Source organism: Melanotaenia boesemani, chromosome 20 (genome assembly GCF_017639745.1).
Source record: "Melanotaenia boesemani isolate fMelBoe1 chromosome 20, fMelBoe1.pri, whole genome shotgun sequence".
Lineage (NCBI taxonomy): Eukaryota > Metazoa > Chordata > Actinopteri > Atheriniformes > Melanotaeniidae > Melanotaenia > Melanotaenia boesemani.
Window position 1 is genome coordinate 6,234,287 of NC_055701.1, and position 22,876 is coordinate 6,257,162.

At 38.3% G+C, this 22,876-nt stretch overlaps 2 protein-coding genes across 3 annotated transcripts in view; one reads left to right on the top strand and one right to left on the bottom strand.

Annotated features, from left to right (window-relative positions):
• On the top strand, positions 1 to 7,533 carry calm1a (calmodulin 1a). The gene is made up of 6 exons (XM_041971590.1): positions 1 to 142; positions 4,477 to 4,507; positions 5,092 to 5,235; positions 5,343 to 5,449; positions 6,023 to 6,158; positions 6,353 to 7,533. Exons 1-6 carry the CDS (start codon positions 140 to 142, stop codon positions 6,379 to 6,381), a joined length of 450 nt encoding a protein of 149 aa, XP_041827524.1. The 5' UTR covers positions 1 to 139; the 3' UTR covers positions 6,382 to 7,533.
• Positions 7,534 to 9,320: 1,787 nt separating this feature from the next.
• ttc7b (tetratricopeptide repeat domain 7B) overlaps positions 9,321 to 22,876 on the bottom strand; it is a 28,963-nt gene continuing 15,407 nt past the window's right edge. The window contains exons 18-21 of one of the 2 annotated variants that reach the window (XM_041971969.1): positions 15,693 to 15,833; positions 13,480 to 13,682; positions 12,016 to 12,089; positions 9,321 to 10,664 (exon numbers count right to left, since the gene is read on the bottom strand). In XM_041971969.1, the coding sequence (XP_041827903.1) occupies positions 10,517 to 10,664; positions 12,016 to 12,089; positions 13,480 to 13,682; positions 15,693 to 15,833 (566 nt within the window). In that variant the 3' untranslated portion in view covers positions 9,321 to 10,516. Of the gene's footprint in view, positions 10,665 to 12,015; positions 12,090 to 13,479; positions 13,683 to 15,692; positions 15,834 to 19,567; positions 21,849 to 22,876 lie in introns of those variants that run through there. The other variant, XM_041971970.1, reaches the window with a different exon arrangement.

Here is a 22,876-nt window from a genome sequence, read left to right on the forward strand (position 1 = left end):
ACACTGCGGAGAAATACAGTGAGGAGCACAGTAGTGTTTAGCCTTTCTCGCCCGCCTCCAGCCACCCCTATTCAGTGGCGACCGTCCATTTCCTCTCTCCTGTGGTGCTAGCGCAATCGCCGTTCCGACTCACACAGCCATGGTGAGTATTTAATCAACCGTGATGTGTAGGACTTGTAATAAAAATTGTATAGAGTTAACTTTAAGCCATTAAGAGTTCTCAATGTCTCACCGGGAGCATCGCTGGTGAAATACCCCGGCGCAACCATCGCACACAACTCGAGGACTCGTTTCAACTGTTGGGTTAGCAAGCTAACGTTCACTGGTAGCTGTTAACACTGAAGCGTTAAAATGTAAATCGTTGATGCGGACGAGAAGCTTATCACAGTGGCATACATCTGTCATGTGTAAATATAGCAGCGGTTGATGTTACCCTATGCTAACGTATAGTAGTTGTTACAGGTGGCCTCTGTAGTAAGTTGTGGCGGCTCTTCTGGTTGCCGCGGTTAGCATCACAGCTGAATACACCCTCAAAGACTGATTTTCCGGTATTTCACAGCCGTATCGCCAGCCAATTGTGCATTTCTCCTAGAAGAGACGTAGTATTAATATGCACCAGAATAACTGTAAACGCGGTTGTTACTTTAACAATTTTTCCCAACAAGACTCTCAGACGTTTAACATTAAGCTGTGTTCGTCGTAATTGGACTCGTTTTGTCTCAATTTACCATAACTGTTAGTAACTGCTTGAAAAGTTTAATATGTAACAATATAAGAATCTACAAGGTCAGTATAGTTTAAAAAAATACGGTGATTATTTTTTATGGGTACTTATGACAAAGGTAAAAGTCATGAATTCATAAGAAATATCAGTTAATGTTTTGAATACTCATTATGGTGGTTTGATGTTGACCGCAGTCGTAATTTTATCACTTTAAACGATTCATTTGTGATATTTGATTCTGTAGCTACCAAACTGAAAAAGATTTGCAAGTGTGGGTTGCCACTCCCCAAGAATGAAGGCATACAAACAGGGTTCTGATAAAGCCAGCTCCTCTCAGGATCAATTAATGTTTGAGCATACTTTGATCACATTCTTTGAAATCTATTAGAAAAACGGTATACAATTGGCTGTTCTTATTCTAATGGACTAGCCACCCTGCAAAGAGCACAACATGCATCTAGTACTGTCTCAATTATTAATCACCTGATTGCAATTGTTTGTGCCGACTTTCATCAATTGGGCACAATCTGTAGATGTTTTCATTCACTTGTATAAAAAGGCAGGATGGAATTGACCAAAAACCAGTTTAACTCACTGTCTTGACAGGTTATCTCATAGTCTACCTTATATTACAGATTTTTGCAAGTAGTCTTCTAAAGACATCTGCCATCTAGTTATCAGCTGAGGGATATTTGGTTATCTGTTCTGACAGCTCCATTTTCACATCTTTTGTATACTTAAGATATGAGATGGTTGACACTGTAGGTAAGGTGTAGCCATTTGAATTAAGACTTCTTTTGTACTTGTCATTTAGAAGTTTTACTTTTTTTTAAGCAGAAAGACTTGCATAGTGAGTAAGCTTATTACTGTTGAAGTGAGATGTTTAATGACAGTGTGCGGGTAACAAAACAAAGCACTGTTGCATTCTTTCAGTTTTGACCCTGTTTGTGTAGAAGACTCAACTTTATGCAGACTGTCATGTAGGCTGTAAAAGTAAATCGTACATCCTAGACTTGCACTATCTACTGTAACATGAACATGATTGTTGTTGCCAGATGTTGCTGTCAGAAAAGTAATTTGGCCTGGATATCAGAGGGCTTAGCAGCCTGTTAGCAATCAACTGATTGCACACATCTTTGAGGATGCACAAGTGTATCATCTGTCTTATCAACCATGAAAAGCTTCCTGTTTGCTGCCATTTGGCACTACAAACACCTTTTTGTAAATTAAACATTTCTTTTTACCATTGTTTTCCTCTATCTTGTCAGTTTAGATGAATGAACAACAAATTATAACAAATAAAATCAGGTATCGGTGTGCAAACTAAATTGTGCAAACTTATGTTATCTTTGGTTTCTAAGACCTTTTCCCTTTTAAGTTTATTTGATGAACCAGATTTTGAAAATATACAAATTACTCAGTTTGTCTTTTTGTTATTGGAGAAGGGGTGGAAACCTCATCTGTGCAGACTTAAGCAGGATTAACTATCTACATGTTGTATTTCATGTACGTTTCTGTATCCAAGAGAAAGTGAGAAGAAATTGTCACAAATATTACTGGCAATCCAGATTCCAAACTACAACAGTCGCATGTTATCTTCATGCAAGGTCTATCTTTATTCTCACACATATTTTTTAGTAGAATAATTTTATCTTTATTTTTAGTTATGTTGGAGGATTTTAGTGAAAGAGCTCACTTTGTTGAAAGGAGAGCTGTGTGGTGGGGATTTAAATTATGCTAATAGCTCCATCTCCCTGTGAACACCTCAATTAGAAGATGTCCTTAACTGGTTTTGGTAACCTGCTGAATCAAGTGTTGTAAGGATGCTGGTATCCAGTTTGGCTCGTTTACTTTAAACAAACTATAATTGGATTGAGTGTAAACTCTTGAGGAAATTTAATTTCACACTGAGACATTGTAACTGTGAGGACAAAGGCCCTGCTCAGGGGTCCATTTGGTGTGATCCATGATGCTGTCTGGGAGACCAGATGACCAGTTAACTGATCCTCCCCAGGAGCTGCAACCGTAGTCATTAGATGACAGGCCATAGACTGGCATATACAGATAGATGCACATAAAACTCCTGTGACCTCTCCTGGTCTGGACTCTGTTACCTTCACACACCTTAAATCAATTTCCTGACATGTTTGAGTAACCCCCTTTGGCCGGGCCTCCTGGGCTCTGCATGTACACAAACTCGTGTAAGGCGGTTCATCTGCTGAGCTACTGCAGGAGGTGGACACTTCATCTCTGCATGCAGCTTTAGTGTACAACTTTTGGAGAGAAGAAAAGAGAACCAAGTCTTCACTACCAATGCCTTGACTAACATTCGCTGATATGGAGGCAGTGGGGATGTCCACAGTGTCATCTGTCTGGTCTCATATGCAAAGAAGGAAGGACAGTATCTGGTCAGTGTTGTAAGGCTACCAGAAAGATATGAAGATGGATATCCAGATGGATTTATTGAGAGACAGATAGATGGACAAGTAACCTGGACAATGTCAACAGGACCAGTTGTTTCAGCAACTTGTCATCCAGCTCATTGAAGTAACATCATCTGTCAGGTCAGTCCTGCCCGCTGACCCTTGGTTCTCCAGAGGGATTTTAAAAACGTCTGTCATCTTATCAGCTATCTATACAGAAGGATTGAGAGACAAGTCTGACAATCATCCAGTCACCTCTTCACCATTCGTACATCCATCTTGTGGTCGATCTATCCAGAAGGGTTAAAAACATCTATGATGACAGTTTTTCTTCATCCATACAATAATGTGACTATTAGAAATGGCATGTGCTGCTAATTGGCTGCGTCTCCTGTTATTTTTATAAATCTGGAGCAACTGATCAATGTCTAGCCATTATTTTTTTCATCCACCCATTTTTCCCACCTTAACACCCAATTCCTGCCCTTCTTGCCATTTTTCTTTCACTATGCTGCCTAAGAAAGTTGCCATGTACCCAACAGAGGATGAGTTGGTGAGCTTGTCCACAGTGTATGACCTCTTGGATGATCAGCAGCTTTACTACAAGGAGCTCATCCAGCAGCAGGAGAGGAACTACCGAGCCTTCCTGCAGATGTTGATGGACACATCGTCCAGCCGGATGGACAACCTTGTCAGAGAGATGCAGGACCTGAGGACATGCCTGCAGAGAACCAAAGCAGAGTTGGCAGAGGTTAAAAAACAGGGCATCCAGAACAGCAAACGAGCAGAGTGTCTGGCTGAAGGCTTAGTGATGGTCCGTGGGGCACTGGATGGGCTAGCCATGAAACCAGCTGCAGTTGGTGGAGGTGCAGGAGGAGGAGTGGACCTAAAACACCGCAGAGGAGGAGGTGGAGGGTTGAGACTGGATGGAAGAGCAGGTGGAGGCAGAGGGCCAAAAAAACCTGAACCAAAAGCAGTGAAACTGGTGGCAGATCTCACAGATATTCACTTTGATGATATAAAGGTTGTACAGATATAAAACTTGAGATATCTAGAAGTGTTGGTGTCACAAAATTCTTGCATTGGTGTTGTCTGTGACTGACTGTAAAGCTCCTGCTTTTGTTTTGCGTTATTAAGGTCACAACTCTTGTCACGTTTCCTGCTTTCTTTGACTTATGACTGCAGTGGTTGGAAGAAAGTACAGGTTCTGATTTTAAAGATAAATAAGTCAGTCTTACAATACAAAGCAACAAATTTTCATCCCAACTTAAACATGCTTTTTTTATTTTTTTATGATTTTGATAATTAATTACCTCTTTTGTTTTTAAGGCCGACCAACTAACAGAAGAGCAGATCGCTGGTAAGATGAAACAACTCAAACATCATTTTGCCATTTTCTACATTATTTAGGCTGAAGTTATTTGGTTTACACAGCAGTATCACTTCCAGTAAGCTAAATAAATCCTGTTTCTGAAAGTCAAACTGGCACTTTATTTGACTTTTCAAATAATTATTGAATATGGTGGAAGGAGGAGCTACCTTTTACAACATGGCTGGATGTACTGAATTTGATGAAACAATCTATTCAGCATACTAGTTTTCTCAACGTTAAACTACCTTGATGGCGGCAGAAGAAAAAGGCAGTTTTCCTTTTTATTTGGAGAACATTTTTCTGATAAACTATGTAACCATTTCATGACGAGAGCATGAGATCAGTGCCTGCTTAATTATACATCTTACCCTCCTCATTACACCTCATTGGTACCCTCACAGTTGCAAATTTATATTTAGGTAGATAATACATTCTAATACCACTTTTTGTAAAACTTCAGCACAAAGATGTCAATTTGGTACTTTCAGACAATATTAGAATTTTTTTGTTTGCTATTCTGTTGTGTGTCATCAGTATTTTTTGTCATTCATCTTGTCTCTGTGCATGTCCAGAATTCAAGGAGGCCTTCTCCCTGTTTGATAAAGATGGAGATGGCACCATCACCACCAAAGAGCTGGGCACCGTTATGAGGTCACTGGGTCAAAACCCAACTGAAGCTGAACTACAGGACATGATCAATGAGGTGGATGCAGATGGTATGGTTGTTCTCCTCGAAATTGGGAAATATTTATTTATGTCTTTTAAAATAATTTTTATAAATGAGGAGCCATGTTAACCACTTGGTTCAATTCATCTCCACCAGGCAATGGAACCATTGACTTTCCTGAGTTTCTGACAATGATGGCAAGGAAGATGAAGGACACTGACAGTGAAGAGGAGATCAGGGAGGCATTCAGAGTCTTTGACAAGGTAGGTGTTTGTCTTATAGAGGTTAGATGGGGATTTTAAAATTAAAACGGAGAAAAGATTGGTTTTGAAGTGTAATACAAACTTAATGTTAGGAGTGTAGCTCTGCTGAATAAAAGTCATCAGCCTGGATTTACATTTCCCAAAGTTTTTGCTATTATTTAACCAACTTTAGTTATTTTTGTCACTGTATAGCATTACAGGCCAAAGTCTTGTTACTACTGCTGTCATCAGGACACTTAGGTGTAATGTAGTGTAATTTTGTAGACATTAGTCCATTAGTGCAGAATTTCAGAACTTGTAGAGGGAGATTACTACAATGATTGAAGAAGATTAGAAGTTCTGTAATCAACTAAAGAAAAACCTCTGCGATGGCTCTGTATTTCCTTTAGGTCTCTGCTGCCTTATTCCATTGGTTTAGTAGTGTATTTTTCTTACATTTGAGTAAAGTCATGGTGCGGGCAGCTTTAAGTAAAAAGTGTTGCCTGATGAATATTAAAATCTGATAAGACGGCCAGTAAAAGTTGTGTGAATAATTGTAATATATTTTTAAACTCGTGTTTGTGTCTTGGTCAGGATGGCAACGGATATATTAGTGCAGCAGAGCTGCGTCATGTGATGACTAACCTGGGAGAGAAGCTGACGGACGAGGAAGTAGATGAGATGATCAGAGAAGCCGACATTGATGGAGACGGACAGGTCAACTATGAAGGTCTGTCTAGAGATTTAACCACTTAAATAACTTTGATACACACTTCCTCTGAGTTTGTGTTATAAAGCGTAGATCAGTGTGAAATCATTGTAAACTGTGTTTAATCTTCATTCTTATCAAACGTAAATTTGATTTTTCTTACAGAACATGATGTAAACACTGTTCCTGATGTTTTTTTTTTTTTTTCTCCACAGAGTTTGTTCAGATGATGACCGCCAAATGAACTGGGCTCAGATTAAGACAGTCATGTTTCACTTACCTCTTATTGCAAAAATCTACATATAATCATACTGTTCTGTATAGAAAATTTAAACTGAATGTTGGAAAAATGAAAATCTGTCCATATAAAGTTCAAAAAAGGTAAAAGACAAAGAAAAAAAAAACCTAAATTAATCTGCATGTACTGGCTTGTATTCCTTGCCCCCCCCCCCCCCCCAGCACTGAGCTGCCCAATCAGATCTCAGCTTGTTAGACAAGCAGCCTCTGTGCAGTTGGCTGGTTTGGCCACTGCTCCTCTGCTTCCTGGTTCCATCTGCCTGATATGATTATTTGGGCTGGCCAATTGCCTTTCTTTTATGACTTACCTTGTTTTCTTTTTTCCCCACCGTTCTTCGTGCATGCAGCGTTACATGGGTTACTGTCGAGAGCCCAGTGGCAGAGGGCTGTTGTTGGTTCTCAGGTCACCCGAGGCCCACAGAGGAGGGAGGGAGGGGTGGTTTTAGAGGGATGGAAGTGAGTGAACCAGCGGTTTGCTCCTAAATTAAGTCAGTGATGGCAGATATTTTTAAGAAAAAATTAAAAAATGGAATAAACAACTCATTTTAGATCTTGTGTTTTGGCATGTCAGTTTACTCACTTAATCCTCTGTGTGTTTACCTTTTTTGAGGGTGAAGCTGGGGTGGGGCGTAGACTTAAGGCCCTTCAACGGTGGCTATGTCTTAGACTATTTGAGGGGTTGGGTGGGTTTAAAAGATGATTAAGTACAAGTACAATAACTGAGGCAATATCAGTATCGATGTACCACGTTTACCAGTACAAGTATTAGTTGGAGGTTTACACACATTTATAACATGGTTAAAATAAAGATGTGTCATTCTCACTGAAGCGTGCCCAGGTACTGCATATTGCCTCAAAGGCTGTGCCTGTATAACTGTATGGGGGTGTGTTTCACATTAGTTGGGACAGGGTCGGAGCTTTGCAGCATTTCAATCTTGTGTTTGTGTGCGAGTTTGCCTGTGTGTGCGTGTGTTGTTGTGTGTGGGTGCAGCGAGGCCCGGCCCAGTCCAGCTGTTCTGTTTGGTTCAGTTGATCTGCATTCCAAGTTGTACATGCTAGTCTTTACATTTTGTTTTTCCAATAAAATACCATGAACTAAGATGCTGTTGGTTATTTATGAAAATGATCTGACTTGTATTTATCCGTCAGGATTTTGTGGAGGAAGTGATTCTCTAAGATGACTCATCAGAGCTTCTTATTGTGTGTGATGTCTTACTGGGACCAATGTGTAAGCACAGAGCCCACCTAACATTACATAAGTTCAGATATTTTGCCCAAATATAAGCACAACATAAGAGAAGACTAAAATAATTGCTTTATAAAGTCAGAAGTAAATAAATTTTTTTTACTGTAGTTTCGTATCGCTCTTCCTATGAAAGACAGCTATAAAAATAACATGGATCTATTTAATATTCACCAGCATGTATTTCAGACACCATAACTATTACAGTTAATCTGTATGTTTATCTGGAGTGCCACAAAGGCTTCTCAGGATCACCAAACATGTATGTAGATGAGTTGCTAGGCAACACAGATATGCAAGGGATGGTTGGAAGGGAGAGGCTGCAGAAACCTGTGGGAGTTTGAGGAGATGATAGTGGGGGGTTGGTGATGAAGACGTAGAAAGATAAATTCCCAGTGATAAAAAATTAAAAGTGGGCGAGATTCACTAAAACAACCTTATTTTATGTGTGATTCAGAATGTGGCCAAAACATTACTTTATGATCCTGGGACTTTCTGGAACATTTAAGATTGTGACTGTTGAACAGAATCAGACAGGATGAGGGGGAAGACGGAGAAGTGTAGGAGGTGTTGAACGAAATACACAGTAGCTGGAGTTGCATAACTGTCTGAAGTGTATTTATATATTATCACTTTGTGCTTTATAACAGCAAGTGGCCGTTTCAGTTTAGGGTTTCCAATGCAAGGGGTAATTTCTGTCTCGCACATAAATATTTCAGTCATTCACCTTATACCTGGAAGACCGGACCAGAAAACGAGTGCGTAATGTTAGGTTTGTACTTGTAACTTGTGTCCTCCAGGTGGTTAAACTCATTCAAGTAAGAGATTTACAGGTGAATGCATCTTTACCGTCATTGATTTTGATTAAAAGTGTCCTTGTTAGTGCAGGAAGTTTTTGTAATGCATACTTAAGAATGAATTAAGCCTTTAAATATTAATTATGGAGATTAGCTACAAAAAATTCCTTGATTTTACAAATGACAATAATTAAAAATAATCAGAGGTATTTAGTCTCAGACTGCATCCACTTTTAAGCCTTTAAACCAAAGAAAAGAAAGTTGTAGTCACTGGAATTTGGTAGCATGTGATGTATTTCCTACTTTTACATACTTGTTTCCCACAAAAACTAATTACATGTTTTTATAATGAATCTGACAATAACAGCTGTTTTCAGTACTAATCATGAGAAGAAATGGACATAAATGTTTTGCACAAGATAGCAGTGATGCTAGTTTAAGTATTTAAACTAAATGTCCCACATGTTCCTCTAAAATCTATGTAAAATTAGTGGGTGAATAATTACTGTCCATATCATTATATGTCCAAATAGGCATGTTTGGATTTATAATGTTGAGCAAAGTGTCTGTGGGCCCCAGCCGTGAACTTTCTGACATTAACCATTAGTGACACATGAGAGTCCAATAGAGACCTCGATACAGGGGGTGTCTGTGAGACTGGACTGTAGCTTCCTGACACTCTGGGACAAAACCTGTCAGCTTCGTAATCCTCAGATAAAAAGGAGGACATACGTGTTTGCTGACAAACACACACCTGAGACAGTAACATACACCGCATGCCCCGAGGTCACAGCCAGGGGGAATACCACACAGGTTTACCAATGAAAATCAAAGAAGATAAGCCACTTCATTTTAGCCATTTTTATTATCATCGTATTCATTATCATCATTCTAATTTCAGTCATTCATTTACAGCAAAAAGGACTCTGATGACACTGCAACAGTTCATCGTCTTGTTCCTCCCACAGCAATGCTCACTGGAAAATAGAATTATAATTGACTCTCTAAAAATAATAATACACAAGGAACAATCAAATATACAACATTAATTCTTTGTATTTATAATCAAAAATCAAATAAAAAATAACTAACCTGGCTGTAACAGGACAGGCAACACAATCACTGTGGGTGCATTAGCACACAGAAAGTCAAGATTGTGGATAAAATGTATGCAACAGATTCCTCCTATTCACCAGAAAATGGCTTTACAAAGCTTTTTTTTTTATCAGTAACTTGTTTTTCTGTTCAAGTTTTGTGGCACTTGTATGTGAGCAGCTATTATGGTGATTCTTCAAAAAAAAAAAAAAAAAAAATCAGACAATGCTGCATACAATTAACAAAATATGTATACTCTAAGATGAGATTAAACATTTAAGTTTAAAACCCATAAAAACACATCATCCTTTAACACCAGCTCCCACAAATCTGATTTTCTGTATGAATGCATCCGGCATTTTGGCATTTACTGACTGATTGATTATTCAGTGATCTGTTGATCATGTCTGTTGACGCTCCAGTGGATTCTCTGGCCGACAACCAGCCGTACAGTAACATGTCTGCTTCATATTAACAGCAACGAGTGAGTGTGTGTCATGTTTGAGTAACAGATATTTGGCTCATAAAAGGAAACCTCAATAAAACTGCTGAACTGCCAATAATCTGTCGTTGGGACTAAACATGTAAACAAATCTTCGGCTTCTGCAATGGCAGAGTCAAACAGTCATATTTACATAGAAAAACACAAGTTGGCACACGTACACGGAGGTGGGTTTGCATGCACGGACACGAACAGGCACGACAGTGTATCGGCACACAGACTCATGATCTCAAACACACACATACACACACACAGAGGCAGGGGTAGCAGTCACAGCAAGGCATTGTGGGAAGGGTAGAAGGACGTATTATTTGCATTATATACATTGCATGTTTGTGTGTATGGCTGTACAGCTTTGTGCATGCAGGGATGGTGTGTGTTTGTATGAAGTGCATGCACCTTGCAGGTCCATCATTTGTGCTATGACTGTACACGTGTGTGTGTTTCATAGAGCTCTGGGTATGATGGTAAAGGGAAGGATGGGGCTGCTGGCCTCCAGCTCCAAGGCAGTGAGGAAACACTCGGTGGCTGCTGCAGCGTTTCCCTGAGCCTGCAGCACCTCCCCCAGACTGTTCCACACGTCATGAGCCGTGCTACGAGAAAACAGAGGGATTAGTTTTATGTGAACACAAATACAAGGAAAGAAAAAGTAAGGAAAAGAAGTGAAGGATGCAAGATTAGAAGAAAAAAAAAAGGAATTATTAGATGATAAGAGAAGGGAAAGAGAAGCGGGACCATATGGAAAAGGAAACTGGAGCAGGAGACGGGATGATGTGGAAGGACAGAAGAAAAAAATGGGAGAACAGAGGAATGAAGCAGTAAAAAAAATAACAGTTTAGGATGAAGCATAGAAAAAGACAAAATGGATCAAGATTTTTTTTTCCCCACAAGAATCAAAATTAACTTGAACAAATTATAAACAGAAAATCTTGTGAAAATGCACATTTATTTTTAGTGTAATAAACTTTCAAAGTCAGGAAAGCAAACTACATTATTGGCTTGTTGAGTATAATTGTGTAATCTACCAGATTGTCTACGAACTCAACCATAAACTGTGTGACCCCATTTCAGCTTTCCCTCCTACGCACACTTATACCACCAAGAATAAGAACTGAAATACCATGAAAAAAACAAAGTAAAATGTACATGTGTGCAGAGGACCGTAGATTAAGAAAGAGCTTGATGAGAAACTAAAATTCACATATCATCTCCATCTTCCAGAAAAAGCTAAATTAATACAATATAGTTAATTTTAAGTATATCCTTGATTATATATAGATAACATTGAATATAGATATATATAGAATACTTTCTATAACTTTGATATAGATTGAATATAGTTTATTGATGACCCAGTGTTATTTCCATTGTATTCTGCTTATTAGTGTTGAATGAATGAACTGTTATATCTTGACCAAAGTAGCTTTCTTGGAGTGAAGTTTTCACCCTCATGTTGTTGTAAAAATGTCCAGTGTATATGTTGTATTGTAAAGAAAAGCGGTAGGGAGAAAAGAAAAGAAGGAAAATGGGAAAAGTGATGGTATCAGGAATTAGAAAGGAAGAGAGGAAGATGGTGCCGGGGGCGGCAAAATGGGAAACAAGAGGACAGAAGATGAAGAAAGAAAGATGAAGACAGTAAGAGGAGGAAAGATGAGAAATATGGAAGAAAATAATTCAAAAAAAGAGAAAAATAAATCAGAACAGACTGAAGAGAAGAAGAATCAGGAGGTAAAGATGCAGTAGAGCAAAAACTGAGGAAAGAATTTTTAAAAAGATGGAAGTGAGGGTAAAGAAGAGAAGAAAAAGAGATGGGGACATGTGAACCTAGACTAGATGAGTAAAACCAAGGAGTAAGAAAAGGTGAGAATAAGACTATGAAAATGAGGAAAAGAGGATGAAAAACTAGTGAAGATGTGGTCAAGAGAAAGGAAGATGAACACCTACCTGTTGACCTGAACAGCATCCCTCAGGACCTTCTCAGACAGAGTGTAGCGCTGCAGCTGGTGCAGAATCAGACCCTGAAGAATATCACAGAATAATCTGTCATTAACTATGAAACGATCTAAGCATTAATATATTTGATCACTTTGCCAATTCAGCTTTATACGTATGACATAATTAATGATTAAAGATTTTAAATCAAGGCTTTTAAATCAAAATCAAATTGAATTTATTGCATGCAAAACAATAAATAAATAAATATTAAAAACTATTTATGAACATTAAAAATAAACCAAGCCTTCATACACCAACATAGCAGTTTACAAACACACACCTGATCATAGTCTCTTTCACATACAATCACACACACACAAAAAACACATGTTGGCATGCAAGCCCAAGACCATTAAGACATTTATAAACTAAAAGAATCAATCGAACTTCCAGGAGGCATTACTTAAAATACTTTCAAGAAAGAAGATTATATTACAGAGCTAATATTCATGCACACTGTCTTCATTTATAAGTTCTGCTTTAAAAGTTTGAAAATAATGTTAAAAAGAAAAATATGACTCAACACAAGCATGAGCAGTAAGCTGAAAATGTTTCTCTAGAGGACCTTTTTACTTTCCAGTGTCAATTTTTCTTAAAGGTTAAAGAAACACGGGACAAATGTACTAGCCTTTCAGGTCATTAGTGGACAAAAACTGCTATAAAAACATTTCGCATGAATATATTTTTCCCACTTTTTTTTCCAAATATGTAATTATTGAAACTATTTCAACCCTTTAAATGCCAGTTTGATTCCATGATGTCACTGTTTCTATGAGAAAATACAACAAAAAAGTTGTTATTTCTTATACATGTTAGGGGGAAGGGGATCTTATTTAAAGATCGAGATCAAATGTTTTTACAAATTTTTAGTAAACTGGAGACAAATAAAAAAGCTGCAACACCAGCAAGCTTTAGTGAGTTAGAGCATCAGTTAAAGCCACCATGACAACTTTTACTGAAACTCAGAGCTGATAGCTGGAGGAAGTTTGGTGATAAACAACCCCATCTTCTGTTTATACACACTTACATTCATGTTAATCTTTTCAGCAGTTAGTAAGAGATAAGGGAGGGTCTGTTTCAGTTTCTCAAGAAATTTCAAACTTGTTTAGCTGCAGACTTGTCTGGCAAACTTGTCTGGCTCTTTATTCAGGCTGAGGAGAATATCCATGACAAAGTAATCAGTTGCAGCGAGCATCAAATTAGAGACAGTAGAGCCATATAATTCAGCGCTGATGCAGATGAGCTCTGAGGGTTATTAGTTTGAACTCTCCATTAGCCTGTAAGCGATGTACAAATAATGCAGAGCCCACAATGACACTGGGCCAATATAACAAAAATAAAGAGGGGAACACTTAAAAAGACTGGCTAACTGTATAAAGCAAGGACAGGCCATATAAATGTGTGCACTCTTACCAGTCTCTGCATGGTCTTGACGTGAGTTGGGTTGATGGACAGCGCTTCTTCATACCAACGTTTGGCTTCGTCCATGTTGCCCCTTAGCTCGGCTATCTGCCCTCGCATGTACAAAACATTGTGAGATGTGGGAAAGAGGTTGGCGGCTTCCTGCGTGCAGGCGGAGGCCTCGGCAGGTTTTGACATGCCCATGTACACCTCAGCTGTTCAAGGAGAAGCACAGACATGGAGGAAATGTCAAACTATGAGATTAGAGATTATAATTGGATATAAAGGAACCTTTGAGCAACTTGCAGCCGTTTAAACATCCGTACCTTCAAATAAACTGACCATTTGATGCAAATATAACTACCTCCACCTCATTTACCTCATAATTTCAACAAATGCAAATTTTGTCTGGTACAAAGACAATGATGATGCTTTAAAAGATATCCATGAAAAGAAGCAGAAACATGAAACCATAACACTTTTAATCTCAAAAAGGGATCAGTGAGAATCCATCTAAGGCCTTCATTGAGTTGTGTTTGCGATAAAGACAGAATAAAGCAAACAGAGCACGAGACAGACAGGAAATGAGCTGAACTACCCGTCTGTCTGTCCTCTAATTGGCTGATTACTTTAGCTGTGTTGCCAAGCTGGAAATGACCACCTAAGACAGGAAGCAGCTGGAGAGAGACAACAGGAGCACAAGCCGCCTCTGTCCGAGTGTGTATGTGCACTGTCTGCAGCTGTTTATGCATGCTCTTCAGTCTGTTTACATTTTGGTCTGCAAACGTCTGCTGGGCTCCAACGAACTCAGAAGGAAATCTAATATCTAATCTATATCTAATCAAAGTGCTCATGGAAAGGCTTCTGAAAACTGATGCCAGAACATTCGCTGAGCTCATATCAGTTTGTTTGATGAAGCCTGACCTGGGAGGACGATAATGTGTAACAAAGGTAAAAAAGAAAAGAGATTCTGAAGAAAATGCTGATAGACTGGGTGGAGTTTTTCATTTGATGCTGGCTGAGAAATGCTAATTCTATCACCAATAAGCAGATTTTCCTTCTGGAATTTTTGCTTTTCATTAACGAAAACATGGTGCTCCGGCTACAAAAGGGTTAATGAGTGGATATTTATTTGTGAATCATGGTGTACCACCTGTTCAAAGGAACTCCTTTGAGGTGTGCTGTCTTGATTTTCAAGTCTGTAAATAATTTTATAATGCATTTACTGTCATCGTACTGGTTGAGTTGGGTCTCACTTAAAGGACCAAAGGTTTAACTGGTGTTACAAGAAAAAAGTTTAACTTAGAGCTTCACATGTTCAAATAAGGCTGTTTTCTTAATTTTCTTTTTTAAATAGGTACTGGACGTTAATGTAGTCTTGAGACCAGATAAATAAATAAATGTGCCTATAGTATAAAGGTGTATAAAGCTTATATACCCATTGAAAGTCAGAAAAAGCAATAAGTAAATAAATAATCACCCTGCAACCTTTGGGTCCAAAAAGAACCTGCAAATGTCTGGGAGCCAGACACCACAGTACAACCCCCCTTCAGAGATCCTGTATTCATTCCCAGATAGGTCAGAGATGTTTAAGCCACAAGTGGAGGACTTGGACTCCATTTTCCAGTCAGAGTTAATGCTGTGACTAAAAATAAGAAGAAAGTCTTTAGAATTACTTTGACTTCATCCAGACTGAGGAAAAAAGATTTTGGGGGTGTGTGTGTGTCTGTATGCATTCAGCTCAGGTTGATGCTTTTCACTGTCCACACAGGTTGTCAGCAGGGAAGTCACTATTCACATACTGAAGGTTTCATAAGAAAACAAGTGTCTGGTGTTTTATCTAATTTGAAGATTAAAAAATAGATGGAATTTATCCTTCAAGTATTTGGTCTAGAAAAATTAAAATAAATATTTTTTAGATAAAACATTATCCTGCAAGGGATTTTCTGCTTTTTTCCATCTATTTAAAAGAGTTTAACCTTCAGATTTGTAACCACAAATAAAAGACAAGGTGCACCTGATTTATTTTACAACTTCAAGCAATATTGGCCATACGTGCTGTTTGTCCTACCAGCTAAGATGTGGTTTAAACAAAAGAAAAAAAAAAGAGAAAAATGTTAAATACTGTTGGTGAGATTTTTAGTGTAAATTCAGTATCTATTCTTTCATTTTAATGATGCAAATATAAAGTAACATTCATTAGCTATAAAAATGTGCAAGCAAACCTGCGTGCAGCCAGATCTGGGCCAGGGTCATCCAGGGGTGCAGGGGTCCATGCTTGGGAGCACTGCTCTGCAAAGAGGAGGCTACCTCCGACAGAGCCTGCTCCACCCGACTGGCTGCTATGGACGTAGCGTGCACCGAACCTGGAGGCAGAGAATCCCGTCGTCACACACATGCAAACATCCAGACGTACTCACCTGTCACTGCTGCATTGTTAGGCAGTGATGTTTCACAATACTGAGTTTTAATTCAACCAAACGCAGCTGCAGAGCTCACTGACCATCACAACTTCAGAGAGACGTGGTGTTCAGGAGCACTAAAAAGCTTCAGAGCTCACACAGAAATGCAGCTCACAGCAATCCACACTCAGTGTTATTGCACTGGATAAACCTATTAAAATTAAAGTCATGCATAAACTGCAACACTCGTCTTGTTAGTAACTTAATGAAGCATCACTTTGACGAGTTGCACCCCTGTTTAATTTTCACTGGATTATTACAGGGATGAAAAAACATTTTCTAAAAGATTAAGTGGAGTAAAGCCTCTGATCTGTCTCACTCTCCAATTCTGTCCTCCTCTGGTGTCCTATTTTTATTTTATCCCCATTTACTGTACAGAAACGAAGTGTGCATTTATGCGTTCAGTCTGAGGAACAAACCATTTGCAAAATATGGCAGCGATAAGGACAAAATGAGAAAACTTGAATATTAAAGCTCTGGGTGTGCGAGAGCAACAAAGGGAAAGAGCGATGCCGATAAGTGGATTCAGGAAATGAGAAAAGGATGTCTCATTTGCCCATACAACACAAACGCTTTTGAAGCTGAGAATCCTGTTTTGAAATGTTGTTTTAGGGAGGAGTGATGCCTGCATGCAGCAGCCCAGGCTGGTACAGCGTCTTCTAAAAAGGAACAAACTGATCAGTCCTTAAGTACTGTTCTTACCTTTCACTTGGTCATTTTAAGGCTTTTCTTACCCCAATCAGCCCTCTCTTTGAGCACAACTTCCTTACCAAGCAGTGTTATGTTTACATCTTATTCTGTATCTTAAGTCTTAACAATGAAAAGAAAAATGTGTAATTCAATGATTTAGCCAGCAGCGAATAGAAAAGACACAGTGTGTTAATAATATATGCCTTCACTTGTGTAAAGCCTGAAGAGTGAAACTGGTCATCAAACATGTTAAATGTGGTGGCCTTTACTGAATATAAACCAAGACTAATTCAAATTTATTAATAAATTGGTATATAATGATCCACCAGCAAATGGAGAAGATTCAGCTGAAGGTTCCTGAGTAACTTTTAGGACAATCAGATGACAGAAATGTAATATAATATTCACACTTATGTTTATGTTATAGTAATCGTTACTGTTTCCATTACATAAGAACAAGTACTTTATATTCAAAGATGCTGTCAGTAACCTAGGGGTGTCCAAAGTTCAGCCTCAAGGGCAGCTGTCCTGCAGGTTTTGGATATTTCTTGATGCAGAACACCTGAATCGGGTTCATAGGTCAACATATTTTGGCAGAACTTGAAAACAAGCTGTTGAGGAGTTCCATTTAATAAGAATCAGGTGTGTTGGAGCAGGGAGACATCTAAAACCTACAGGACTGTGGCCCTCGAGGACCAGAGTTGGTATGAATCATAAATTCATACCGAATAAGCAGACTAAAGACCACGACAGATTACCTGGTGTTCAGTTCGACAAGAGACTGAACGCCCTGGAACTCGCTCATTATGGACATTGTATATGTAATATGAGTATTGCTACTCTTCAAATCAGTCATGAACTGGGCCCTTGTATTTGATGGATATTGTGTTTGTGTATTTGTTTGTTTTTTTTCTCTTTATAACTCTGTTGATTAGGCTGTGTAAACAACTATTTTCTTCTATGATGCCTGAAAAAAATCCTTCATCCTGTCCCGTCTCTAAATTAGGTGCAGCTGATTATTCAAGTAGGTCCTTTAGTATGTTAACCAAACATAAATTTAACACCTAATTTTATCAGAGTGCCTAAATCTGTGTGGTTAAATGTGTGCATGTCTGTGTGAGGGGTTTTGTATTACGGCTTGAGGATTTAGTTCAGCTTGTGAAGTATTTTGTAAATGCACCCTAAAAAGGTTTTATAAAAATGTTCAGAAGAACCAAAAGTCTGAGGTATGAAAGTAGGGAGTAGGTTACATATTAAATATTAAATCTGATTTGTTCAATAAATCTTAGGAAAAGCCTTCATTTGTGCAATTCTGAGCCTGTAATATACGTTTTAATCCATCTACTGCAACGCTGTTAAATGAAAAAATCCTGAGGGGAAACATTCTGCCTTAACTGCAGACAAAAGTTTCCTCTGTGACATTTTAATGTTTTTAACAGTTTGATAAGGAAGCTTTTGTCGTGATTTATATTTTAAAATTCACTTAATAAACACATGCATTAAAACGGCTTACTGATTTAAAGGAATGCGTTGACTCAGGAAAGATAACCTAATAAAAATCAGCTGCTCAGCGTACTTTCCCTACAATTCTCTTTTTGATGCAAAGTTAATATTTAATCAGTGTTACTGAACTACATCTTGATAACAGATGTGCAGACCTGATAACGTTGCTCTCAAATAAGATTATCTCTAATGATAGATTTGTCCTCCAAACCATTTCTTTATCTTCTGCCCCCCCACAGAAATTCCTCTGTGGTTTATTACCAGTCTATTGTGGCAAATTAACTACAACACTTTGGTGAAATTACTGCCCCGGGGTTGTTAGTGAGCTGCGTCATACTCACAGTGAAGTTACTATTTGTAAAAATTACAGCCACATGTCACAGAAGATTAAGTTCACAATGAGGAAGCTGCTTCTAGTCCTTCGTCTTGGTTTCTATTTTTTAATTTTTGCTTAAAGAAAGACGTTTTAAAAAGCAAAACTCTAGAAATTTACTCCACAATGTGCTGAAAAGAAACAACCTGTTAAGTATTGTATAAAAGAATCAGAAAAGTGTGCTCCTTTTAAATCACCATATTCCTTTAAATCAGGGGTGCCCAAAGTAGGGCCCGCGAGCCAAATTTGGCCAGCCAGCTCATTACATCTGGCCCACCACCTAGATATCAAAACTATTTGAGTATGTCAGACTTGAAAGATTGGCTCACATCTCAACAACATACTCACCATGTCAGTCACTCTCTGGTGTTAGCAATTTGATTTGGTGTGCATGCAGTGTTTTTCTTTTTGTTGATGACATTTTGCACTATATTTGGTTACAATTTACTGTCCGCAATTTTTGTTTGTTGTCCTTCTAACTATGCCTTTATTGTTATTTTGCCATATTGATGTTTGTAGTGTGTTATTTGCAGTGAGGACAAGAATGCATTTGCATGCATTAACAATAATTAAAAGAACCACGATTTACATTTATTTGTGCTTCACCCCTAAAATCGCTGTGTTTGGCCCGCGGCTCACTGGTACATTTTCACTTTGGCCCATGGATGCAAAATGTTTGGGCACCCCTGCTTTAAATCCCATACCACCAACATGATGAACATATTTCTCTGGAAACTGTCTGCAGACATCATGGTAAAGCAAAAAGTATATATGCACACGTTCTTCTTGTACATATATCTGAATCTTACCAGGAAAAAGAACAACAGGGAAGAAAGAATGGGCATAAAGATGAATGGAAAAGAAAAGCCCAGATGGAGGTTAGATGGCTACTTACAAACAGAAAACATGGAGGAAAAACCAAGAGTGTTAGCGTCCTGAAGGCCGCCTTGAGAAAAGACGAAGGGATGGGGAAAAAACAGAAAGACGATTGTTAATGATTGAAAGAGGGAGAAAGAGAAGAAATACACAAGCTTTTTTGTTTGTTTTTTTCTCAAATGAAAAAGACCGAGCATCAAATAGAAAAGAAAACTGGTTCTCAAGAAGTAGACTGTGGAGCACAAGGTTTCCATTCTTGACAGGCCACATGACAAGGGACCAGCTGCCCTATTAACATTTTTTATTTGTTCAAATAAATACTTTCTAAGTAGCATATTTACTGGTAATATTAGCCATAAACTTTAATCAACTTAGACTTTCTCCGTTTTCCTGTGAGGGCTATTTGTTTGTTACTTTGAAAAAAATGAGCCAATTTCAAAGATTATTACATTTAATTAGCATTTCAGCCTGTTTTTCACACACACACACAGTTTGAACTTTTCTTAGAATACCAATACGATGACACAAATATGCTGTTTTGAATAATATCCCTGCTCTCAGGTCAGCTCAGTTAGTGTCAACATGAAAACATGACGTTATAATTTGGAGGTGAGGTGGGGGTGGAGATTAATTATTGAAATGACAAAAACACACAGAAATAAATAGTTACGAAGAAGAAGATTAAAAACATGGACCCAGGTGATGTTTAAATCCTAGCTACATCAATTTTTCTGTGTTTTGGGTCAATCACAAATATACCAACTCAAATCCACACCAAAATAGCTATAAACATGCTTACATTGCAACATCTGTTGGAAATATTTGTAACTATGAGACACATCTGATGCACTCGAAGGGTCAGTGCCATTTAAACTACTTGATCAGACTTGCTGGGCTTATACTAGTAAATCAAATTTATAATCCACAACAATTTACCAGTTAACTGAAGAGAAGGCTGTTCTGTTTTTAGAAAATAATCAGTGGTATCTCCTCAGAACAGAGATTTCATATCTAAAAATGGAACAGTGCTGCACTTTTAAGATTTTGGCTTTATCTTAAAGCAGCAGTAAAAGTGGGAGAACCTTTAAACTACAGGCTTCTGACTAGTTTTGATGGCACGCCAACATTCATTATGCACAGTATGTGGCCTGAAACTGCTCGGGAGCGCACAAGGGCTAAGAAACTACAAGCCATAAACATTTTGCTTTAGGGTTCCATGTTACTTGCCTTTTTTTTGGAGACTTCTGGTGGCAAATTTGCAAGTATTTTAAAATAGGAACTACTTCTATAACCAGATTTGTTTTTAAGATGGTGGTAACTGTAGGGGAGCCTAAAAATGGCCAGACTAATAATACTTATAGGCTTGAATATCTTCCAATTACCCTCCTATATGTGTATATGTTGTTAAAAATACTTATATTCTTTGCACAGACAAAATGCAGACACTGGAGTCATTCGGACTTCATGAGTCATTGTGATGCAAACAATGACAGACTTTGTTTTTTCCCCAATACTGAAAAATAAACACAAGCTGATCCTTTATCAAATGTTGCATCTCTATTACCAAAGGCAAACAAGTCACAATAGTTAGGTTTCCCATTGAACATTTTTTTTTATCGGTTTTCCTGCTTAAATACAAACTATTACTGCAGGGCAACAAAATCAAAAAGACTAGACCTGGCAGTTTTTTGCTGTACAGGACATGTGAAGTGATAAGAGCCTCATCATGAATGTACATGCTTATCAAATGTTTTCAACATCTTGTGGAAACTTTAATAAAAGAACTGAGGCTGCTTGAGGAGGAGTGATAGCCCCCACCCACTGTCCATGTGCAGTTGAAGTGCATAAAAGCATCAATCCTGCATTAAACTTCAAAATCGGAGACAACTCAAACTCCTAATAATGAGAAAAGTAACTTTTCTAATTGAATAAAGAAGTCAAAATGGACCACATTATGCACAATGAACCTATTTTATACTATAATGAAGGGCATCAACAAGTTAACATCACAATGCGTTTAGCAGGCTTAGTTTTAATATTCTTGTTTTTGGCATACATTAATATGTACCTCTGATAAGCATGAATTAGTAGAAAAAAGGGCTAAAAATGACTAAACATGCAAATCTACCAACAAGCCTTTCTTTCTATAAGATCACTCTCCACACCATGCTACAGGCAGAGTGCACATGGAGGCAGGTTACAGTTGGAGGAGAGCTGACGCAGAACGGCGTGGTTGCAAAAGGGACGAGTCCTGGTCTTGGTGGGAAAAGGAGGAGGAGGAGGGGAAAGAGGAAGGGAAGGGGGAGGCAGAGGAAGGGGGGTGGATGGGTTTTTGGCTGGAGGAAGAAGAGGAGCAGGCTGGAAACTGAAGAGAGGAGATGAAGGGGAGGACAATGGGGAGGAGAGGGTGGATATTGTGGATGGGGAGGTTGGGGAAACTGGTTCAAAACCAGAGAGGGAAGAAGAGGAACCTGATACTAAAACAGAGGAAATAACACAGAATTACTGAAATTAAACATAGAATAAAGATGGGAAAGTAAGACTCAAATGCTTCTGTCTTCACCTATATTTTAAAATTCTCTCATATTCTACATTGAGAATAAAAGATAAATAAATAAAAAGAAATGTTCTACCATCATGTGCCACTGAAAATAATGTCACCTTAAAAGAACAGCAACTAATGGGCAAAACAAGAAAATAATTGTTTAAAGTCGTGGAAAAGAAAGCATGCTCTCTTTGAAAAATAAATAAAATATATTTGGTATATCACAGAGTTCATGTACTACAAGGTGTCCAGGTCCTGTGGCTGCAGAACAAACCCAGAGACTCAGCCACCATCACGAGCATCCTGCTTTGACCTTTGGCCTTGTCCCCCATGCACAGAGATTCCTCCTGATTCTCTGAATCTTTTTTCAAGACATTAATCACTGCAGATAAGGGAATCTTTAAATTCCTTGTAATTTTACATTTGTTCATCTGAATTTGTTTCCTAATTTTTAGATGCAGTTTGTCTCAGATTGATGATCCTTTAAAATATTGCATTCTTTACATCTGAGAGGCTCTGCCTCCAACCGTTTTATCAATTCAAATTGAGCTAATAATTTCCATGAAATGGTAAAATGTCTCAGTTAAAATATCTGATATGTTATTTATGTTCTACAGGTAATATACTGTGAGTTTTTGAGATTTATAGTCATTGCATTTTGTTTTACTATTTTAGGCTGGGCTTACACCAGAAGACTTTTAAAAGATTTGCACAAGACTCTGAAAGACTACCAGCTCACATCTAAAGACCAATGTTTAGAGTCTTAAGTCTCAGCCTAGTCTCAGACTGAGATTTGACAAAGACTGTGAATCTATAGGGTCACAAATTACAAGACTGCAACTAGATTCTTTTAGCATTTTTTGTGACATGTTGGACAGTTGATATGGAACAGGGCTGATCTGCACACAGTAAAGCAAGCAAGGGGAGAGTTTCCCTCCAGGAGGGAATTACACATCATCA